Source organism: Vespa mandarinia, chromosome 17, assembly GCF_050613455.1.
Source record: "Vespa mandarinia isolate Hongniang chromosome 17, ASM5061345v1, whole genome shotgun sequence".
Taxonomy (NCBI): Eukaryota; Metazoa; Arthropoda; class Insecta; order Hymenoptera; family Vespidae; genus Vespa; species Vespa mandarinia.
The window spans coordinates 4,714,001-4,730,745 of NC_140826.1; the positions used below are offsets into that span (position 1 = coordinate 4,714,001).

The 16,745-nt window shown below is 39.4% G+C and overlaps 2 protein-coding genes across 11 annotated transcripts; one reads left to right on the forward strand and one right to left on the reverse strand.

The window, feature by feature from the left end:
- Window positions 1–34: 34 nt before the first annotated feature.
- Schip1 (Schwannomin interacting protein 1) lies at window positions 35–15,569 on the reverse strand. Of its 9 annotated transcripts, none has more exons than XM_085662236.1 (14): window positions 14,465–14,636; window positions 14,113–14,229; window positions 13,293–13,846; window positions 11,352–11,423; window positions 9,852–10,105; window positions 8,988–9,328; window positions 8,408–8,722; window positions 7,422–8,085; window positions 6,813–6,910; window positions 3,707–3,856; window positions 3,154–3,265; window positions 2,483–2,853; window positions 2,175–2,386; window positions 35–2,079 (listed from the first exon to the last, which is right to left on the reverse strand). In XM_085662236.1, the coding sequence occupies exons 3-14, from the start codon at window positions 13,355–13,357 to the stop codon at window positions 1,935–1,937; spliced, it is 2,799 nt and encodes a 932-aa protein (XP_085518362.1). In that variant the 5' UTR covers window positions 13,358–13,846; window positions 14,113–14,229; window positions 14,465–14,636; the 3' UTR covers window positions 35–1,934. The 9 variants fall into 9 exon arrangements, with proteins under 9 accessions (XP_085518362.1, XP_085518360.1, XP_085518361.1 ...); XM_085662234.1 differs by having other exon boundaries at window positions 14,044–14,229; XM_085662235.1 differs by having other exon boundaries at window positions 14,113–14,273.
- Window positions 14,831–16,702, forward strand: LOC118443590 (growth hormone-inducible transmembrane protein). Of its 2 annotated transcripts, none has more exons than XM_035870811.2 (5): window positions 14,831–14,986; window positions 15,168–15,430; window positions 15,519–15,630; window positions 15,753–16,373; window positions 16,453–16,702. In XM_035870811.2, exons 2-5 carry the CDS (start codon window positions 15,229–15,231, stop codon window positions 16,538–16,540), a joined length of 1,023 nt encoding a protein of 340 aa, XP_035726704.1. In that variant the 5' UTR covers window positions 14,831–14,986; window positions 15,168–15,228; the 3' UTR covers window positions 16,541–16,702. The 2 variants fall into 2 exon arrangements, with proteins under 2 accessions (XP_035726704.1, XP_035726705.1); XM_035870812.2 differs by having other exon boundaries at window positions 14,939–15,095.
- Window positions 16,703–16,745: the final 43 nt, after the last annotated feature.

Consider the following 16,745-nt stretch of genomic DNA (forward strand, 5'->3'; position numbering starts at 1 on the left):
GCGAAAAAAGAGAAGAGAGAAAAATGCGGAAAGATGCGGAAGAGAACTTGTTACAGCATATTTTATTATTGTTTAATTATTTACAATCTGTATATTATTAATTAATATTACGATTAAAAGTATTTTGTAGATAATACGCAAGTGTGTAGACTTTTCTATGACAGCCGATCTAATCGTCCAACGGCGGCCCTCCTTGAGGATGGATTCAAGTTTGAGGTTTTTTTTTATTTTTTTATTTTCTTTAATATTATAAATATCTTCTACTGCGTGTATCTCGTACTTGTGTCTGTGTTTGTCTCGATGATCCAGAATCTTGTTACTTTTCTTCCTATCTTTTGCAAGGCCTCACAATATTAAAATCCTTCGTTGTTACATCACTTGCTTTTCGAATCGATCGTGCACTTCGAAGTGCATATCACCCTGCATCCACGCGCGTACACGCACGACAATATCACGTATATCTCGTGCTTTTATATGCGCGGTTAAAGCTCGATCAGAGATTCTATTTATTTCTCCAAGCATACGAAGATCGGCAGATGAATGCATCAACGAAGAGACGAAGGAATGCAAATTCAATTATCGTATAAACGTGCATGCAAACTGTTTTCTGCCTTATCGTGCTTTACGTTTACGCCGTTATCACACAAAAAGACGTAGATTTTTGTGTCTCATCGTTTCGAGATGATAAACAATGCTCAAACAACTAATTAGACTGCACGATCCAGAGTTAATTAGCGGCCTCCTTTAGCGTTCATTCACGACAACGCATCGTAGATGAAGCGCTTCTTGAATTAATTAAGATAGATCTTTGCGAAACGTTCGTGTGTACCACGCGTGTTGAAGAGTGTTTCGTAGAGATCGTTACGACGTTGTCTTCGCAAGAATGACACGCCAAGTGAGGTAACATCCTGCACTTTTTGTACGGATAAGAAATGTGTACCTACTTCAACGTATCTCACTACTTTCCACCAAGAGAGGGATGCATTCATTAATTGTCATAAGTATCGTATATGCGACATAAGGTAGGAAAATCCGATATACTTTCGGATGCATGAATAGTGATATGCAAATTGATCGACGACGTTGTCTAAAAGAAATTCGCACGGTTATTAATATTTCCTTCAATGCACGGCCTTTTGTTAGTTCGAATGATAACGACAGAAATGAATCTTCGTAGGCGCGAAGATGTAATTCGATTAATAAAACTATATTTTTTCTACCTGTTTGATATGTAACACACGTTTCTTCATAGCGGGAAAAAGAATAAGAGAAAAAAGAAAAGAAAAGAAAAAGAAGAGAAACGAAAGGAGGAGATAATTTTTGGAAGACATGGAAAAGAACGAAATTATGTACGCGACAATGAAGGAAATACAATCGTAAATACGTGCATCCACTAAAAAATCTCGACTTATATACAACATAGAGGAGATTTGCCGTTATTTTGGCGCACTATTATATAAAGGCGATGTCGATACACTCGGTAAACATATGCATGCATAGTTGTGGATTACAATCAGATCGTCTGGATCCGGATATAGAAAGAGAGTGCACCTCTCGGACTGAAACGTAGTTAATCTTGCTCGTTGCTACTTGACCGTCTATGTATATACGTACGTAGGTAAAACTACTTTGCGACTTGACAACGACAAAGCTGTAAAAACCTTTGGAAATTCTGAAAAAAATCTTTCTTTTTTTTTTCTTTTTTTTTTTTTTTTTTTTTCTTTCCTTTGAAACACTGTCTGCAAAAGTCTAAGCAGGCACACCTCGGATTTTTCGTTCAAAGATTGCAGCTTTCTTATCCATCCGGTTGTAATAATTCTCGTCTTCCTTTTTGTTCTTCGAACGTTTTAAAATGCTGCAAAGCTTCATCGTCCCTGGTGAATAGCTCCGCTCGTTTAATTTCCGACGAGACTACGTAGTCTCGTGGCAAAAGATTATTTCCTAACGAGAGCGACTAAACTACGGTGCGTCAACTTTGGCTTGATCATGCTCTTCGTTTGACCGATCGTCGTCTGTTGATTGTTTCGATTCGCCGCAGCCGTTTGTTGTTTCTTTTTCATCGATTCCTGCTTGGCACCTCTATACGCAAAATCGTAAGATGATTTTATTCATAAGAGATACCAAATATAAAAAGTGACAAAACTGGGATAATCCAAAGTTTCGAAAGATCTTACAAGTATCGGGTAAGATCCTCGACGTCGACGAGCATCGAATCTTGCTCCATATGTAGATCGTCCCTTCTCAAGAGTCCTTCGACCAGAGCTTCGTTCAAAGCAGCGATTCTCGCGTGTAGATCATTAGCTATTACTTGAAGCTGTGCAACATTGAGTTCCGTGAGTAAAACTCTAGACAACCGTCGCCTATCCTCCCCCAGTTGAATGCCAACCTTTTTACAAGGAGACCATTTGAAAATCGATTATCGACGAGTTCTAAATTAAGATTTACAATGAAAAAGAGTCGTTCGATCTTTTATTTGACTTACTTTTTCCAGACTGGATCGTACCATTTCCGTGATAGGACTTTGTTTGAGCCTTTGCCTTTCCACTTCCATTTGCATATGAGCCATTTCTTTAGCCTGTGCAAGTGCCATGCGTGCTTCCGTTTGAAGTCTCGCTTGGCGTGCAAAAAAGTCTGCCTCGTCCACCGGTGCTGAATTTGTACCGGAGTCGAGTCTCAACGGTGGAAGGCTGAGTACTTGAGGTCTGGCGGGTGTTTGCTGCTTCGCTTGCTGTTTCGCTTGCTGTTTCGATCCACGGGATATTGGTGTAGATCCTGGCAAAGCGTCGCTCTCCGAACATGACGATTCTGTGTCCGATGGTGTCTCATTCATGAAGCAAATTTGAAGATTCATGCCTTTGGAGAAGTAACGCGTTCGATACGTTCAATAAAATAAATAAGTACCAAATAAAATTTTTATTTATATTATTTAAAATTATTATTTTACGTATATTATATATGTATAGTAATAACGTACATACGCATTTACTTTTCCACCTGGTAAAAATTTTAATAGCAATCGAGCGAGTTACGAAGATTCATCGTAAAATGTCATATTGTTCGTTTTATATAATGGTTTGTACATGACTTATCTTTAGATCGCAAGGGTTCGAGCCTTAAGGGATGCTCGCAAAGAGGGATAGAACCGATACGAACCACTTTGTAGGCGAGACTGAAGGCTTGGCTTTCTTCCGCGTTCAGCGCGCATGTCTTCGGCGTCCGGACCCATTGCGAGTCTTCTTCTAATCTCCTCACGGTCGTTCCGTCGCTGTTGGCAAATAAAATATTTCATTGTATGTATGTACAATATATCTCACGAATTCCCGCGGGCGTGAAAACGGTCCTCGACCGTTGGCGTTGATCGCCGTAGGCACGCCTTTCATTTCGACTTCGTATCCGAATACTTGTGCAGCTAATAACAGGCCGCGTTTTACGAGCTTGTTCCAATTTTTTTTTCTTTTTTTTTTTTTTTTTTTTTTTTTTTTTTTATTAACCTCGCAAGACTACTCTCTTACCTTTACGTTCAAACAGCTTATATATCTTCTACAAGAGATAAACAAGACGTATGACATTTAAATTACACGGTGTAAGGAGTGAAATAAACCTATATATTTGAAATAAACCTTCGTTCCAAGGACAAAGAAAAGTTACATATATAAAATCTCGCTATATATAACGAAAGAATATTGAATTAAGAAAAAAATTGCACCTCAAGCGTATCATCTGGATCTCCTCGGATCAATCTATCGAATCGAGCGATCAAATCTTCCCTCTCGGGATCTTTCTCTTCTTTCGGTTTCTCAAGCACCTTGACTTCTGGTACCGGGACGGGTGCTCTCGTCGTGTCGTTGTCATCTTCCTAAGACGTTCGATCATACGATCAAATTATTTTTACGAGCTGGAACATCTTTGAACAAACGATCGTAGCTAGGCGACAGCGAATGATCTTTCCATACGCGCGTGTATTCTATAATTATTTATAGAAAGGTTTTACGTTAATCAAGAGTCTAATTAAAGCAACGAGGGACTAGAATACATCGAATAAAATTCGATCGTATACAAGCTACCCGGTTAATGTTCACTATGTCTTCAATTATTGGATTTGTAACCAATTAAAAGGAAGTTTGTATAGTGATTAAAGGCCACAGTTCATCGTATAGGTCATAAAAAGCACTGAACGTAACACGAAATCGATACACGTCTTTTTTTTTCTTTGCAACGTATGCTTACTTAAATCATCGATTTCTATTTAACGATAATTGTCGATTATATCGATAGAAGAAAAAAAAAACGAGAGAGAGAGAGAGAGAGAGAGGGGGGGAGAGAAATCCAAGTGTGGCGCACTACGATTTTCTCTATCCTAAAAGAGGAACCTCTACTTTCAAATCGCACGTTCTAGATGGTCTTTAAGGTAGACGAGTATACGAAGAGAGTTAGCCAAGTGGCTTGCCGAGCAAGCAGCGAGAGATATGGTATCGTATCGAGAAGTAGGCGCGTAATTTTACGTTTCGATAGTTGGACGCTGTCGCCCGCTTAGTCGGGTTCCCATTACATCTGTAACTTGTCATTATTGAGCAACCTGAGCTTACGAGATCAAAGTCGTCGTAAGTGAAGGTGTAGAGATCAGCCACAAAACGCGAATCCTTCTTGTAGTGTCTTCGAGACTTGTTGCTGCTACCCATATTGTTCTTCTTTTCTTTCTTTTTATCGACGATAAAGTGGAATTTTTCTCTTCTTATTTCTTCTTCCTTTCCCTACCAATCACGTGTCCTCGTTCGTTATAAATACGTCACGAGAGAGATACAGCACGCGGAGCACGAGACCAAGAAACGTGCACGCGAGAGGAGAATCGTGCTACACTGATACAAACCAAACTCGAGAGAGAACGTAGAAACTAACCGAACCGAACCGAACCGAACCTTCTTCTTCTTCTTCTTCTTCTTCTTCTTCTTCTTATTTCTCTTCCGGCGTACGTACACTTCTTTCTAGGCTTAACCACAGAGTTAACACGGTGGTGGTGGTAATGTTGATGACGACGATAGTAGGCTAGTGGTGGTGGTGCCGTTGCTGCTGCTGCTGCTGCTGCTGTTGCTGGAGAGTAGCTAACTGTCTAGGAGCGTCTAACGTCTGGCCAAGTCGTTCACGATCCTTGGTGAAAGTGGTCGACACGGTTGACGCGACCGTGGCACTTGTTGCCGTAGCTCTCCGCTACCTTCCTCCGGTCTTTTACCTCGCATTTTCGTTATTTTCTCTATTAATTATTTGCACAATTTTCTCTACAAATATACAATAATGATAATAATGAATGGAAATAAAAAGAATAACTTCGTCTTGAATGATCCCGTCTCTGGCGAAGTAACAACAGTACATTTAAGATGATACATTTACTTCTCATAGCTTTCAAAGCTCTTTCTATTTACTTCTCTTTTCTTTCGAGATGTATCCTTCTTTACTTCATAGTCACTACCGAGGATACTCTCGCGAATTATTTCCCCGTTACGACTTCAACAAAAGAACATAAACAGTGTTTGAGGTAGACGTAAAACGTCTTGGTTGGCTGATCATGCGCGTCCCTTGACCCACGTATACTTCTACTTTCGGTTAGTTACGTTTCTCTGTTTATCTTCGTCTTTCAAACGACTATAGTACATGTTTCAACTTGATCCTACTAATGAAGAGCTTTACTAAGAGATGAAGATATTTTACTACTTAAAAAATACAATGATGTTATTAAATTTTTTCCCGTTAAATTTAATCTTAATTATTACAGAGTTATGTTCAAATTTATTCCATCTATAGATTTGTCGCGGATCAGTTTTTTTTCCTCTCCTCACTTCCGTTTCCGTCTTCGAATTAACATACAATGTAGATATACAAGATAGATCGTGCATAATAAATCGAATCTCGACAGAGAGAATGAAAAATGAGACCGTTATTGAAAATTTTGCTAAGTTAACATGATTGAATTTATGCACGAACAATTTTAAGTTTACACATTTAATTTAACGTATCAACTTTCCGATTACACGTCCGTGAACTATGGATCGTATTTACTCCTCGTGTTTCTTCGTTGTTTTCATTTCGTTATAACGAACGTCAAAGTTTATCGACTCTCGCTTATCAAAATTTCCTACAGTACAATGTTGATTATATGCTTTCTGTGCATTCGTGTTAGCGAAGATTAGATTATAAATCGAGTCTGGGTTTTCGTAAATCTAAGTCCGTTCCTGACCAATGGCCTCGAGCGAAAGCCTACATGCATGCACGCCTACTCTCTGTATATCTAAGCGTACGACATACATATATACATACATATATGTAAACAAATGTGTACACACACACACACACACAAACAAACATGCATGTATGTATGTACAATAAATACGAGGATGCACATCCGCGAAGAATTACGGCGTGACTGTTATACGATCCACGACCCTTTTAAAACTATGATATCTCAGGTAAGCCCATGGAAGAATAATAGAGAAACGTGAATAGAGAATGTCTGAAGTAGCAGCAAGAAAAAGAAGAGGCAGACCTGGTGCCGGCTTGTGCCACTTGGCATGATGCTCTTTTAACAATCAGCGACGAGTAATAACGCGCTTTGAAAAGGGTGTTCTCGGCTGATTATAAACGTGTACCTTTTCTACGTCTACATTTCAAAAGTTACTATAAAAGCATTGCAAATCAAACGTCGTTTATTTTGCTGCACTCTTATTCGAGATACGAAATTCGAAAGGAAACTCTTATTAATTATACCATTATATATCGTTCATCTGTGCGCGTCTCTTTCTTGTCAAACTATTTCCACTCACCCGTCGCTCTTCTTCACGCGCAGCTCTCAAATGCGACTCGATCGCATCCAAGTCGATCTTTGGCATTGCCGTTTCGATATTGAAGACATCAAATCCACCTTGAAAAAAAGAAGGTTACACTTGAGACTTTTAAAGTATCTTACGTCGGCGATGCAGACGTGGCACCGCTATCGGCGGACTAAATATAACGGAATAACGATGCGCCGGTATCGTAAAAAGTTCGATCGTTCGTTAAATTTGTTCTCCTCTTTTTATTTCATTTTATTTCTCTTAGATGACCATTGAGTTTCTTTTAATGACCTTTATACATCGATAAAGATAATACCTTGACTGATAAAACGCAAGAGCGAAAACGAAATACGTTTAAAAGATTTACTTTACGACTGAAAAACTATGCATGCACATGCTTCAACCGTGAAGAAAGGCGCATTGCATGTGCGTTTCGAATATGTCGTATTTGACTAACGAAGCTTTTATTGTCTTTTAGATTACTCTAATCGCGATATTTTCCTGAAACAACTTAAAAGAAACAATGTGAGATTACTTCGCGATTACTCGACCGACGTTTATTATAGCCCGTTCGAGTTAAAATATGTAAGGAAGCGATACCTGGACCGCTCTCGGTATCGGCCCTTCGCTTATCCGGCCGTCGCGAGTTGGACGACCGAACTGGCTGTTGCTGTTGTTGTTGTTGTTGTTGTTGTTGTTGTTGCTGTTGCTGTTGTTGTTGTTGTTGTTGCTGCTGCTGCTGTTGCTGCTGCTGTTGTTGTTGTTGTTGTCTTCTCTTTGCCTGGTTTCTCACCATCTTTTCTTTCTTCCTACAGTCGACGCTCGACGCGTCGGAAAGATCTCGATCTAAAATCTTGTTCGTGTCTTCCGAGACAGGATCCTTGAGCATGTTGCGATTGCCGGACGCGGAGCGCGAAGAGCCGCGTGAAGAGCCGCGCGATGAGCCACGCACGGTGTCAACGGCCTCCATGGCTACGACGTCCGGAACGGACTGAACGTATTTTTCGAGATCAACGCCGATGTCTCGACCGATGCTCGAGAGAAGATCAATTTCTTCGAGCTTCGTGTACGTTGATTGTTCTTCGGTGTAACCTTCGGTGTCGGTGTTAGTCTCAGAGTCACCAGGAGAACCGTTCGACACGATCGTCGTTGCCGTCGCCGTCGACGTTGTCGTTGCTTGATTGCCTATTTTGGAGCGGTCGGTGCGAGGCAATTCCTTTGCCTCGCGTATGAGGTCGATGTGCTCCACCACGCTATCCTCCGTCTGCGAATGAATTCAAGATCGTAATAAGTGCTATGCCGAATGCATTATTAACCGTAGCTACGTAGAGACCGGCTCGCCGGCTCGAGTCGACGCAAAACGCTTCCCTCTCTGCACGTGCGATAGCGCAACGGACCGCCCGCAGCAACGCTACTCTTTGCTTTTAGATCTCTCATTCGCTCTAATCGCTCGCTCTTGCGCGCCTATATACACTAACCATGCCGTTGCACTTGATGCGTTCTACGTCCAAATATTACAACGAATATTTTTTCTTTCTTTTTAGAATAATCGAGATATATAAAAGAGAATTTTCTCTTTCATTTACCTCGCCTACTTCGCTGGTTTTTCCCGAATCTAAAATCTCCTCGATTTCTGGAAATTGTAACGTCTCCTTCACGCCGATTGACAATTTGAAGACCTCGAGCTCTACGTCCAGCTCTCTGTCGTGTTCGTTTTTGAGAATCTCCTCGGAATGACGGAACGGTTCTTCGGATTCCAATGTCAAGAAATTTTCAGTCTCGATGATCACCGGTTCTGGCGAAAGAGCCTTCTCCTCCGACCTCGAAACCTCCACGCTCTTCACGTAGTTTATACACTTCTCCGAGGGTGGCACCACTGACTCGTACAGAGAAGTCACCGTCTGCAAGCACGTGTGCGAGAATACCAAGAGCATTATATGTTGCATTAACATTCGATAATTAAGGAAACTTGTAGCAATAGTAACGCGATATGCAAATTTCTATTAAAGATCAAGCAAATTACATTCTCTTTTTCAAAGGAAGTCCAATTAAACGAGACAGTCAAGCCTGAAAATGATACGAGGATAATCTAACTAGGAGAACGATCGAATAAATCGTATAATGGGATGGATCCATTGGTTAAAATGATGACGTCTTTAAACCTACCTGTATATTAAATTTAGGCTTTTCGTAAAAGGTCTTTCGATCGTTTCTCTGTCCGCAAAGATGATTGATACTCTCGTCGATATTATTGTTATACTCGTTGCCGTTTTCGCTGGAGCGACCGTCGATGTCATTCAAACGGATATAATCCGGGCAGCTGTCGTGCTCGTCTTCGGTAAGGTCGGTATCCGAGAGCAATGAAGGCGCCAGATGTTGAAATCCTGGATAGTTGGTATTAACGATCCCGCAACAACCAGACGGAAGATTTCCCTCCTCGGACAGATCCGACCACTCGGACGGTGTCAATTCGTGGGACGACGAATCCTCCCGAGAAGAGTTACGCCCTGTAAAATTTCACGCTCGTTGAACATCGACGGAATAATCGTGTATTCGCGCGGCTCTTGACTGACTCATCATTGTGGTGCTTATCGCGGTTCACGAGCAACCGGCCGGCCGCCGGCGACTCGTTGATTTCTGACTGCGAATTTTCTCTCTGCGAACCACTCTATTCTATTCGACTCGACTTGACTCGTTAAATTGCTCCTCCCGTTGCGCAATTTACCCCTTCCAATATCGAGTTGACTCGTCTTCTCTTTTAACGGAATACTATTCTATCGTACTTGGAATCTCTGGAACATTAGATAATCTTCTCAATGAGATCTCGTTAAAAGTGGATGATGTTAGTCACCGCTCAAAGGTGCACTCTAATCGGTGAACTTGAAATAATGCGACATCTTTGTAACGACGAACAATGTCAAGGAGAAATCTCGGCTACGTGTGTGTGTGTGTGAGTATACACGTCTACACATGTTTCTTCTATAGGTCAGGAATTAAAATCTACTACCTCATGTATCATAAAATCTTTACCTTCGTAATCGGCAAGACTATCGATCGAACTATTTCGACGAATCCTCGAGGTGGTCAGATTATTGTTGATGTTGTTGCGTCCGTTGTTGGCCGATTCAAGCTGAATGTTGTCCCGCGCTATGGCGAGCGAAGACCACGTGGTAGTGTCCTCGGCGACGTGAAACTCGACCGTTTCTTCCAAGCCGAAATCCGTCGACGAGGATGAATCGTTTTCCTCCGTCGTCGCTTGATTCTCGTTACTTCTATGAAGCTGACTGTGAACAGAGCAACATGCTCGAATGAATCGATCCATTATCCACAGCTCCTATGTCGATCTATGTCGATACAAATATAGGATCTCGCGTCTATGTGCTTTTTCCTTGAGCACGAAGAGCCTATCTATAGATGAACGAAAGATTTACATATATAGATCCATCTATCTAGAGATCGCTGCGGAAATACTACACTAGGTGTGTATGTGTCTCTCTCTCTCTCTCTCTCTCTCTCTCTCTCTCTCTCTCTTTCTCCTTGGAGAGCGTATTATTCATGTACTTCACGAAATTTCATCGATCCCTGTGAGTATTTGTTCCTGTGTATCCATTAAAGTACATTTAATGAGCTAATAGGTCACGAGAGAGAGGAGAAGTACCTACTGATAGTACGGGTGAAATGTTATTGAAACGAGAATGCATTAACGACGTATTATAAAAATAGATCGATCTCGTTGCTTACCTGTTTGTCAACCAACCGTAAATCTACCGATTATAAGCTATTATGCTTATAGTAGATAATGTAACAAAAAAAAAAAGGAAATAAAAAGAACGAGATGGTATAAATAAAATATTCTTCTTTTTGTACGAAAATGTATCAAAGTCTATAGATTTACTTGTCGATACGATGTCGTTCGTTTGATTCTTTGAAAGAAACGCTTCATCTTTGTTTCATCTTCCTGACACTTGTCATTCATCCCTTATTTGCAAAGTACGATGGTCAGAAGGGTTATGATAAACTCTAAAGCTACGTCGAGCGACATTGGACAAAATAGAAGATCTTTAAAAAAACGAGGACACTCTAGAAAAAATAAGACTATTTAAAATGTAGCCATTAGATAAGCGAAGAAAGAGAAAATTGCCTTTGGCTAGATCGCCGTAGACATGCACTCACACTTCCCATTCAAGTCGAAGCTTCTGTGTACTTCACAGGACAAAGATTTTAAGAGGAATTTTAAATTGACGAGCGTAGAGCATATGAACGATCGAACAAAGGTAAATCCTCGTTGTCTTTCGTGAAACGGGCAAATATGTCCAATGATTGTTCGGCGTTAGAATCTTACCAAGGCTGATAAATCATGGACGATCCATGTGTTCTTCGTAGAAGCGAAGAAAACATTTTGCGCTTGATAGCTGGAATCGATTTTTGAAAGTTCCAGCGAAGAGATCGTGTCTCTAATTTTCTCCAACGAAAGGATATACAGCCTTGAGTGCACTTAACCGAAGAAAACAGACACGAAGGTAGACTTACTTGTTGTTCAATCCTCCTGGATGAAAAGGTAGCGAGACGATGGCCTCCCTGAGTCGCATATCGAATCCTCGTCTGAAAAAGAAAGAAGAACTGTAACAAACTGTTCCAAATAAAAAGATCATAATTTTCGAATGTCTCCGATTGCTATACTCGACGAATGTATCGGGTCTACCCGATGGATCAAAGGGAGATGCTCGATTCCACTCGCCTTTTCTTTCGATCTCACGAGATCATTTTTTTCTCGGCTCGTTGTAGTATACGTGCTCGTAAGGAAAGAAAAAGAATACGTTCGTGAATAAAAAACAAAGGAAAGGAGAGAAGAAAGAAAGAAAAAGATCGATTGTGCGTAAATCTCGACCACCGCTATCCGTAAGAGGAATGGAAAAAGGAAATGGGACTCACCGTCGGCCATGTTGAAGCCGTGCGCAAGGGTGCTCGCGTTTCCCGTGGTTTATCGACTCGCAACCAACACCCTCGTTTCGTTCTCCTTTCCCTCTCTCTTTCTCTTTCTCTCTACCCCTACTTCGACCCCTCCTTTACTCCCCGACTTACTCTCTTCTCCGACTGGGAAAGCGTGGATATGTAATAAAATCACCGACAACAAAAATATTGTCTCCCTTTTCTTTTTTTCTTTCTTTTCTTTCACTTTTCAAAATCCTAAGTTACTAACGAGATATCCTTATTCGTCTACAATTTCGTTTCAGTACGCACGAGTATTATAGTATTTTCTTATATGGGTACATTTGTATTTTGTCAATCCTAATCTTTCCTTGTTCCTCTGTTGCTCGCTCTATTCAAAATCCCTCGCTAACCCTCTATTTCTTTCCATGGCTTCTGTTTTAACTCTCCCACACCTCGTATTTCTTTAGCACACCGATGAATCTTGTTACGGAACGTCGAAAAGAATTCACTGATGTTTCCCCTTTTATTTTTGTACCAATTTATGTACCAAGAAACTGGTAAGAAGTTTTGAATCGAGAGGTTTCCTCCAACCATCGATCTTCGTCGCGACTAAACGGATTACATCGTTGTGAAAATGCATGTGCTCAAATTTCACGATCGATGTGTTTTATAAGTCAAGAGAAGAAATTTCATGAAAGATTGTCCCTTATTTTAATCTCGTCGCATAATCTCACGTCAAAAAGAATGATAGAACGAAGCATAGTCGTTTTAATTCTTTTATTTGTGCGTGCGTGTGTGTCAACGTGTAGAAAGTCACGCATCGATCGATCGACTACTCTCATCTTTGTGCGTTCCGCTCCGTAGCGTAGAGTGGTCCCTTCCTAATTAATACAGAGTCTACCTTTGTTCCGCGTTAAAAGAACAAAAAAAAAAAAAAAAAAAGAAAGAGCACACGCGCTGACGCGAGGCTTTCAATTTAAAAGAATATTATTCCCTCGTAGCGCGAACGAATATGGCTGCCTTCCCATACATAATCGAAATTGTGCCTTCACCGCAGTCACACAGAAAAACAGAGAAGCTATAATTTTATCAGCTTTAAAAATGATTTTTCTACTAACGTAAGCACGTAGTATCCTTGACAATAACTAAGTTAAGCAAGAAAAATAGATCGCATCGTTTTATAAATTAACAACATTGTGTATTATAGACAAAAGGATGAACAATGGAATGAACGATCGAAAGAGAATGTTACCATTTAAAGATACCGATCAAATCGAAGCAATCAAATAATTTATACGATTCGATTAAAATAGAATGACGATTTAAGAATACTCTCCTTCTCTCCTTCCTATTCTCGGTGGAGCGAGTACTTTGCACCCTATTCCTGTATATAGTTGTAACGTCATCTATACGAATCTACGAGTTTCCATGCGCGCGTAGAAAATAACAAACGAACGAACGAACGAACGATTGGTTTACTTTAAAATCGTTCAACATTAATTACCAATTTATTATGCTCGTTAAAAAAAAGTTACTTACATTATTCGTGGATAGTAGACAAGTATATCTTTCGGAAGAGTCGAATGTACCAATCCCTTGATCATCCTTTTCACGGCTTAGAAAGGGACGATCATGAGGCGCGTCTTCGTTCTCGCATTCCACGAATTCGTCTGCGAGGGAAGAACGATGATAGTCGATAAAGCAACGGAGCTCCTTACGTTCTCGAACTTGAAAAGCAAAATAATAACAAATAAGTCTTAAAGCGAATGCGAAGGAAATTAGACGGTCGAAGAGAATAGAAAGGAGAGAATTTCACGAGAAGAACGGGAGCAAACTGCGAGACAGTATATACGCTCGGTGTTCGATCTCTGTCTTGCTCTCTCTCTCGCCCTTCGTTGAAGATACGTCGCGCATGCGTGTCGATGCCTCGTGGGGTTGTTGGCAGTTCTCTCCTTCGAATCGGATCGAATATTTTTCTTCGCTTGCTTTCTTTCCTTCTTTTTTCAATGCCTTTTATTCTCGTTTCATCCTTTCCCTATCGTTTCCACCTCTTTGTTTCGAGCCTACTACTTTCCATCAGCTCGTCCGCCGATCTAGACAAATTAAAAAATAATCCTTAAAAACGTAGACATTGAGTATATTCTTGATCCCGTTCGTTGAACTTCTTTCGATGAACAAGCATTAGAGAAAAGAAAATGTTAATTAGAATATATACACGAGAGAAGATACGTCGATTCGCAAGAATTTTCTTTAAAATAATATTATGAAAAAAAAATAATGTCATTTTTACCCAGATGTAATTTCTTAATTAATAAAAAGCAAGAATGTCGTATTATTTAATTTGATGAAAAGAACGTGCTTTCTTTATCCTTGGCTTGCATAGTCAAAATTCAATGTCGAATGACCAAATGGAAGACTATAATAGACTTTGTCTCGTCGTAAATAACTGGCGCCGAGAATTTCCGTATCGAGTGGCCTAGAATCATTGCCAGCTTCATTGAAGGACTCTGTCAACCCTTTCTTTGTATAAAGAAAATAAAGAAATTTATTCTTATAGATGGCTTCATGATACAATCACGAAACGGTTTCAAATAGAAATCTGATATATGTATATATATATATATATATATATATATATATATGCATTGAAGTAACGGCTCGAGCGACGTAAAAATCGTAATACCTATTTTTGTAGGAAAATGAAACGATACCTTGTATTCTACGTAGTATACTCTATATTCATACGCATGTCAATTCGTTAAAGGAGGATGTGATTTATTTGGATCTATTAAAAACGCAAAATATTACAGTATTAAATGCGAAAATATTGATTCCGTTCCACTTGTCATTGATGCGACATGAAGTAGACGTAAATTGGGTTCCAATCGATCGTCTATGTCGTTTGATGTATTTCAACCTAGACGGCGCTACGTTCGAAAAATATTTTTTCTTCTTTTTTGCGGGAAATCTGAATTTTATTAATTTGCACTTTCGATTTTATATGTTTTTAAAACAAAATTACACGTGCTACAAAACTATCATTCTCTTAAACGTTAATTGCAAATTAATTGCGCAAGTAATTAAATTATAAGTAAGTTCTAGAAGTTGCATAAGTTATTACGCATGTGTCATGAATAACACGAGCGCCACGTAGTAGTCAGAAACAGTAAAATCGTTACGTAGTTTGCAGAGTTTCGATTTTGTAAATAACAGTTGCACCGTTGTTGCGTCATGTAAGTAACTTCGACATATAATTTTTTAAATATCAGTAGCCGAGCTGCTTACAAATTATCGTTTTTAACAAACAAATTTGATCACTCGCCCATTCGAATCAAGTAAATCGTACGTAACATAAGGACGAATATTAGATTTTTTTCGTTGTATTTGGTTAAGTACGTTTTTTCTACGTTTCAGGTTTAAACCATTTTCTTTTTCGTATAACAAATAATACGAGTGGACAAGTGAAACCAACAAAATGATGCTAGCTAGAGTTTGTCGAGTCGGCCTCTCGCCGACTCTAGTGAGTTTTATAAAAACTCCTATTGTGCCCAAACCCATGTTAACTAAAATTCAACCTTCGAGATTGTTTGCCAACGATGGACGTACCGCTTTTACGAGAACCGCACGTAGAAACCAGACTGTTGCAGAAAAATTGGCTCAACCAGCTACCGAAACACGTAAATTTGAACACTTACGATATTATGAATAATAATTTCTCGTCGTCTCCTCCATCAGTCATATATTTAATCGATAACTATATTTTAGCATTTAACGTTGGAAAGATTATACTCGCTGGTGCTTCCGCATTTGGATTGGGCTCCCTTTGTTACTATGGATTGGGACTTGATAGCAGGGCAGGAGCCATAGATCAAATGCAGTATGTACATGTATCTATATATATATATATATATATATATATATATATATATATATATATATAAAGATAAGTTACTTCTTTAATTTATATATGCGCTAATACAATTGTTCGTTTTTACGCAGCTTTTGGCCTCAGTACGTAAAAGAAAGAATTAGAACGACTTACATGTATTTTGGTGGATCTGTCATTATTACAGCAGCATCTGCCGCTTTATGTTTACGATCCCCTGCTATGATGAATTTGGTAACTCGTCAAGGATGGCTCGCTATTATTGGCACAATGATGGCAATGATTGGAAGCGGTATAGTGGCACAAAGCATTCCTTATAAAGAAGGTTTGGGGATAAAACAATTGGCATGGATGGTTCATGCTGGTATAATCGGTGCTGTTATCGCACCAATATGCTTAATGGGTGGCCCGTTGTTAATGAGAGCCGCCTTGTACACCTCCGGTGTAATAGGTGGATTATCAACTGTAGCTATGTGTGCACCCAGCGATAAATTCTTAAAAATGGCAGGACCTCTTTCTATTGGTTTGGGAGTGGTATTTGTCAGTTCATTGGGAACGCTTTTCTTACCACCTACTACTGCTATAGGTGCTAGTCTTTATTCTCTATCTATATACGGTGGATTAATACTTTTCTCAATGTTCCTCTTGTATGACACTCAAAATATTATAAAGGATGCACAAGTATATCCTGTTTACCATGACAAGAGTATAAGACCGTATGATCCAATTAAAAAGTAAGTAAATTGTGAAGAGAAAAGATAATAAATTAAATCGTTTCACATAAATTAATTGAAAATATTTCCTCCTTTTCAGTGCTATTTCGATTTATTTGGACACGCTGAATATCTTTCTGAGAATCTTGACGATTTTATCGAATGGTGGATCCAACAGGCGAAAATAAATTCCCTAATAGGATAATCCTTCCTATACTATAATTAAATTATTTCAGTATCCGATGTAACATCCCATTTACGTACGATGCATAATATTAAAATACTTAATTAAACGATAACATTAAAATGCTTTATTTAAACGAAGCATTGTCATTTAGATGCAATAACGATTTTGTAGTTTCTAACGTTAATTTAAATAAATAAATAAATTAA

Excerpts from the sequence above, each read along its gene's own strand:
- Schip1 (XM_085662237.1), bottom strand. The coding sequence starts at position 13,357 with ATGATCAAGGGATTGGTACATTCGACTCTTCCGAAAGATATACTTGTC. Across the intron at positions 9,329-9,851 it reads TAGTCTTGCCGATTACGAAG|GGCGTAACTCTTCTCGGGAG; the intron begins GTAAAGATTTTA and ends GAAATTTTACAG. Across the intron at positions 8,086-8,407 it reads AAACCAGCGAAGTAGGCGAG|ACGGAGGATAGCGTGGTGGA; the intron begins GTAAATGAAAGA and ends ATTCATTCGCAG.
- LOC118443590 (XM_035870811.2), top strand. The coding sequence starts at position 15,229 with ATGATGCTAGCTAGAGTTTGTCGAGTCGGCCTCTCGCCGACTCTAGTG. Across the intron at positions 15,431-15,518 it reads TCAACCAGCTACCGAAACAC|CATTTAACGTTGGAAAGATT; the intron begins GTAAATTTGAAC and ends ACTATATTTTAG. Across the intron at positions 16,374-16,452 it reads CCGTATGATCCAATTAAAAA|TGCTATTTCGATTTATTTGG; the intron begins GTAAGTAAATTG and ends CCTCCTTTTCAG.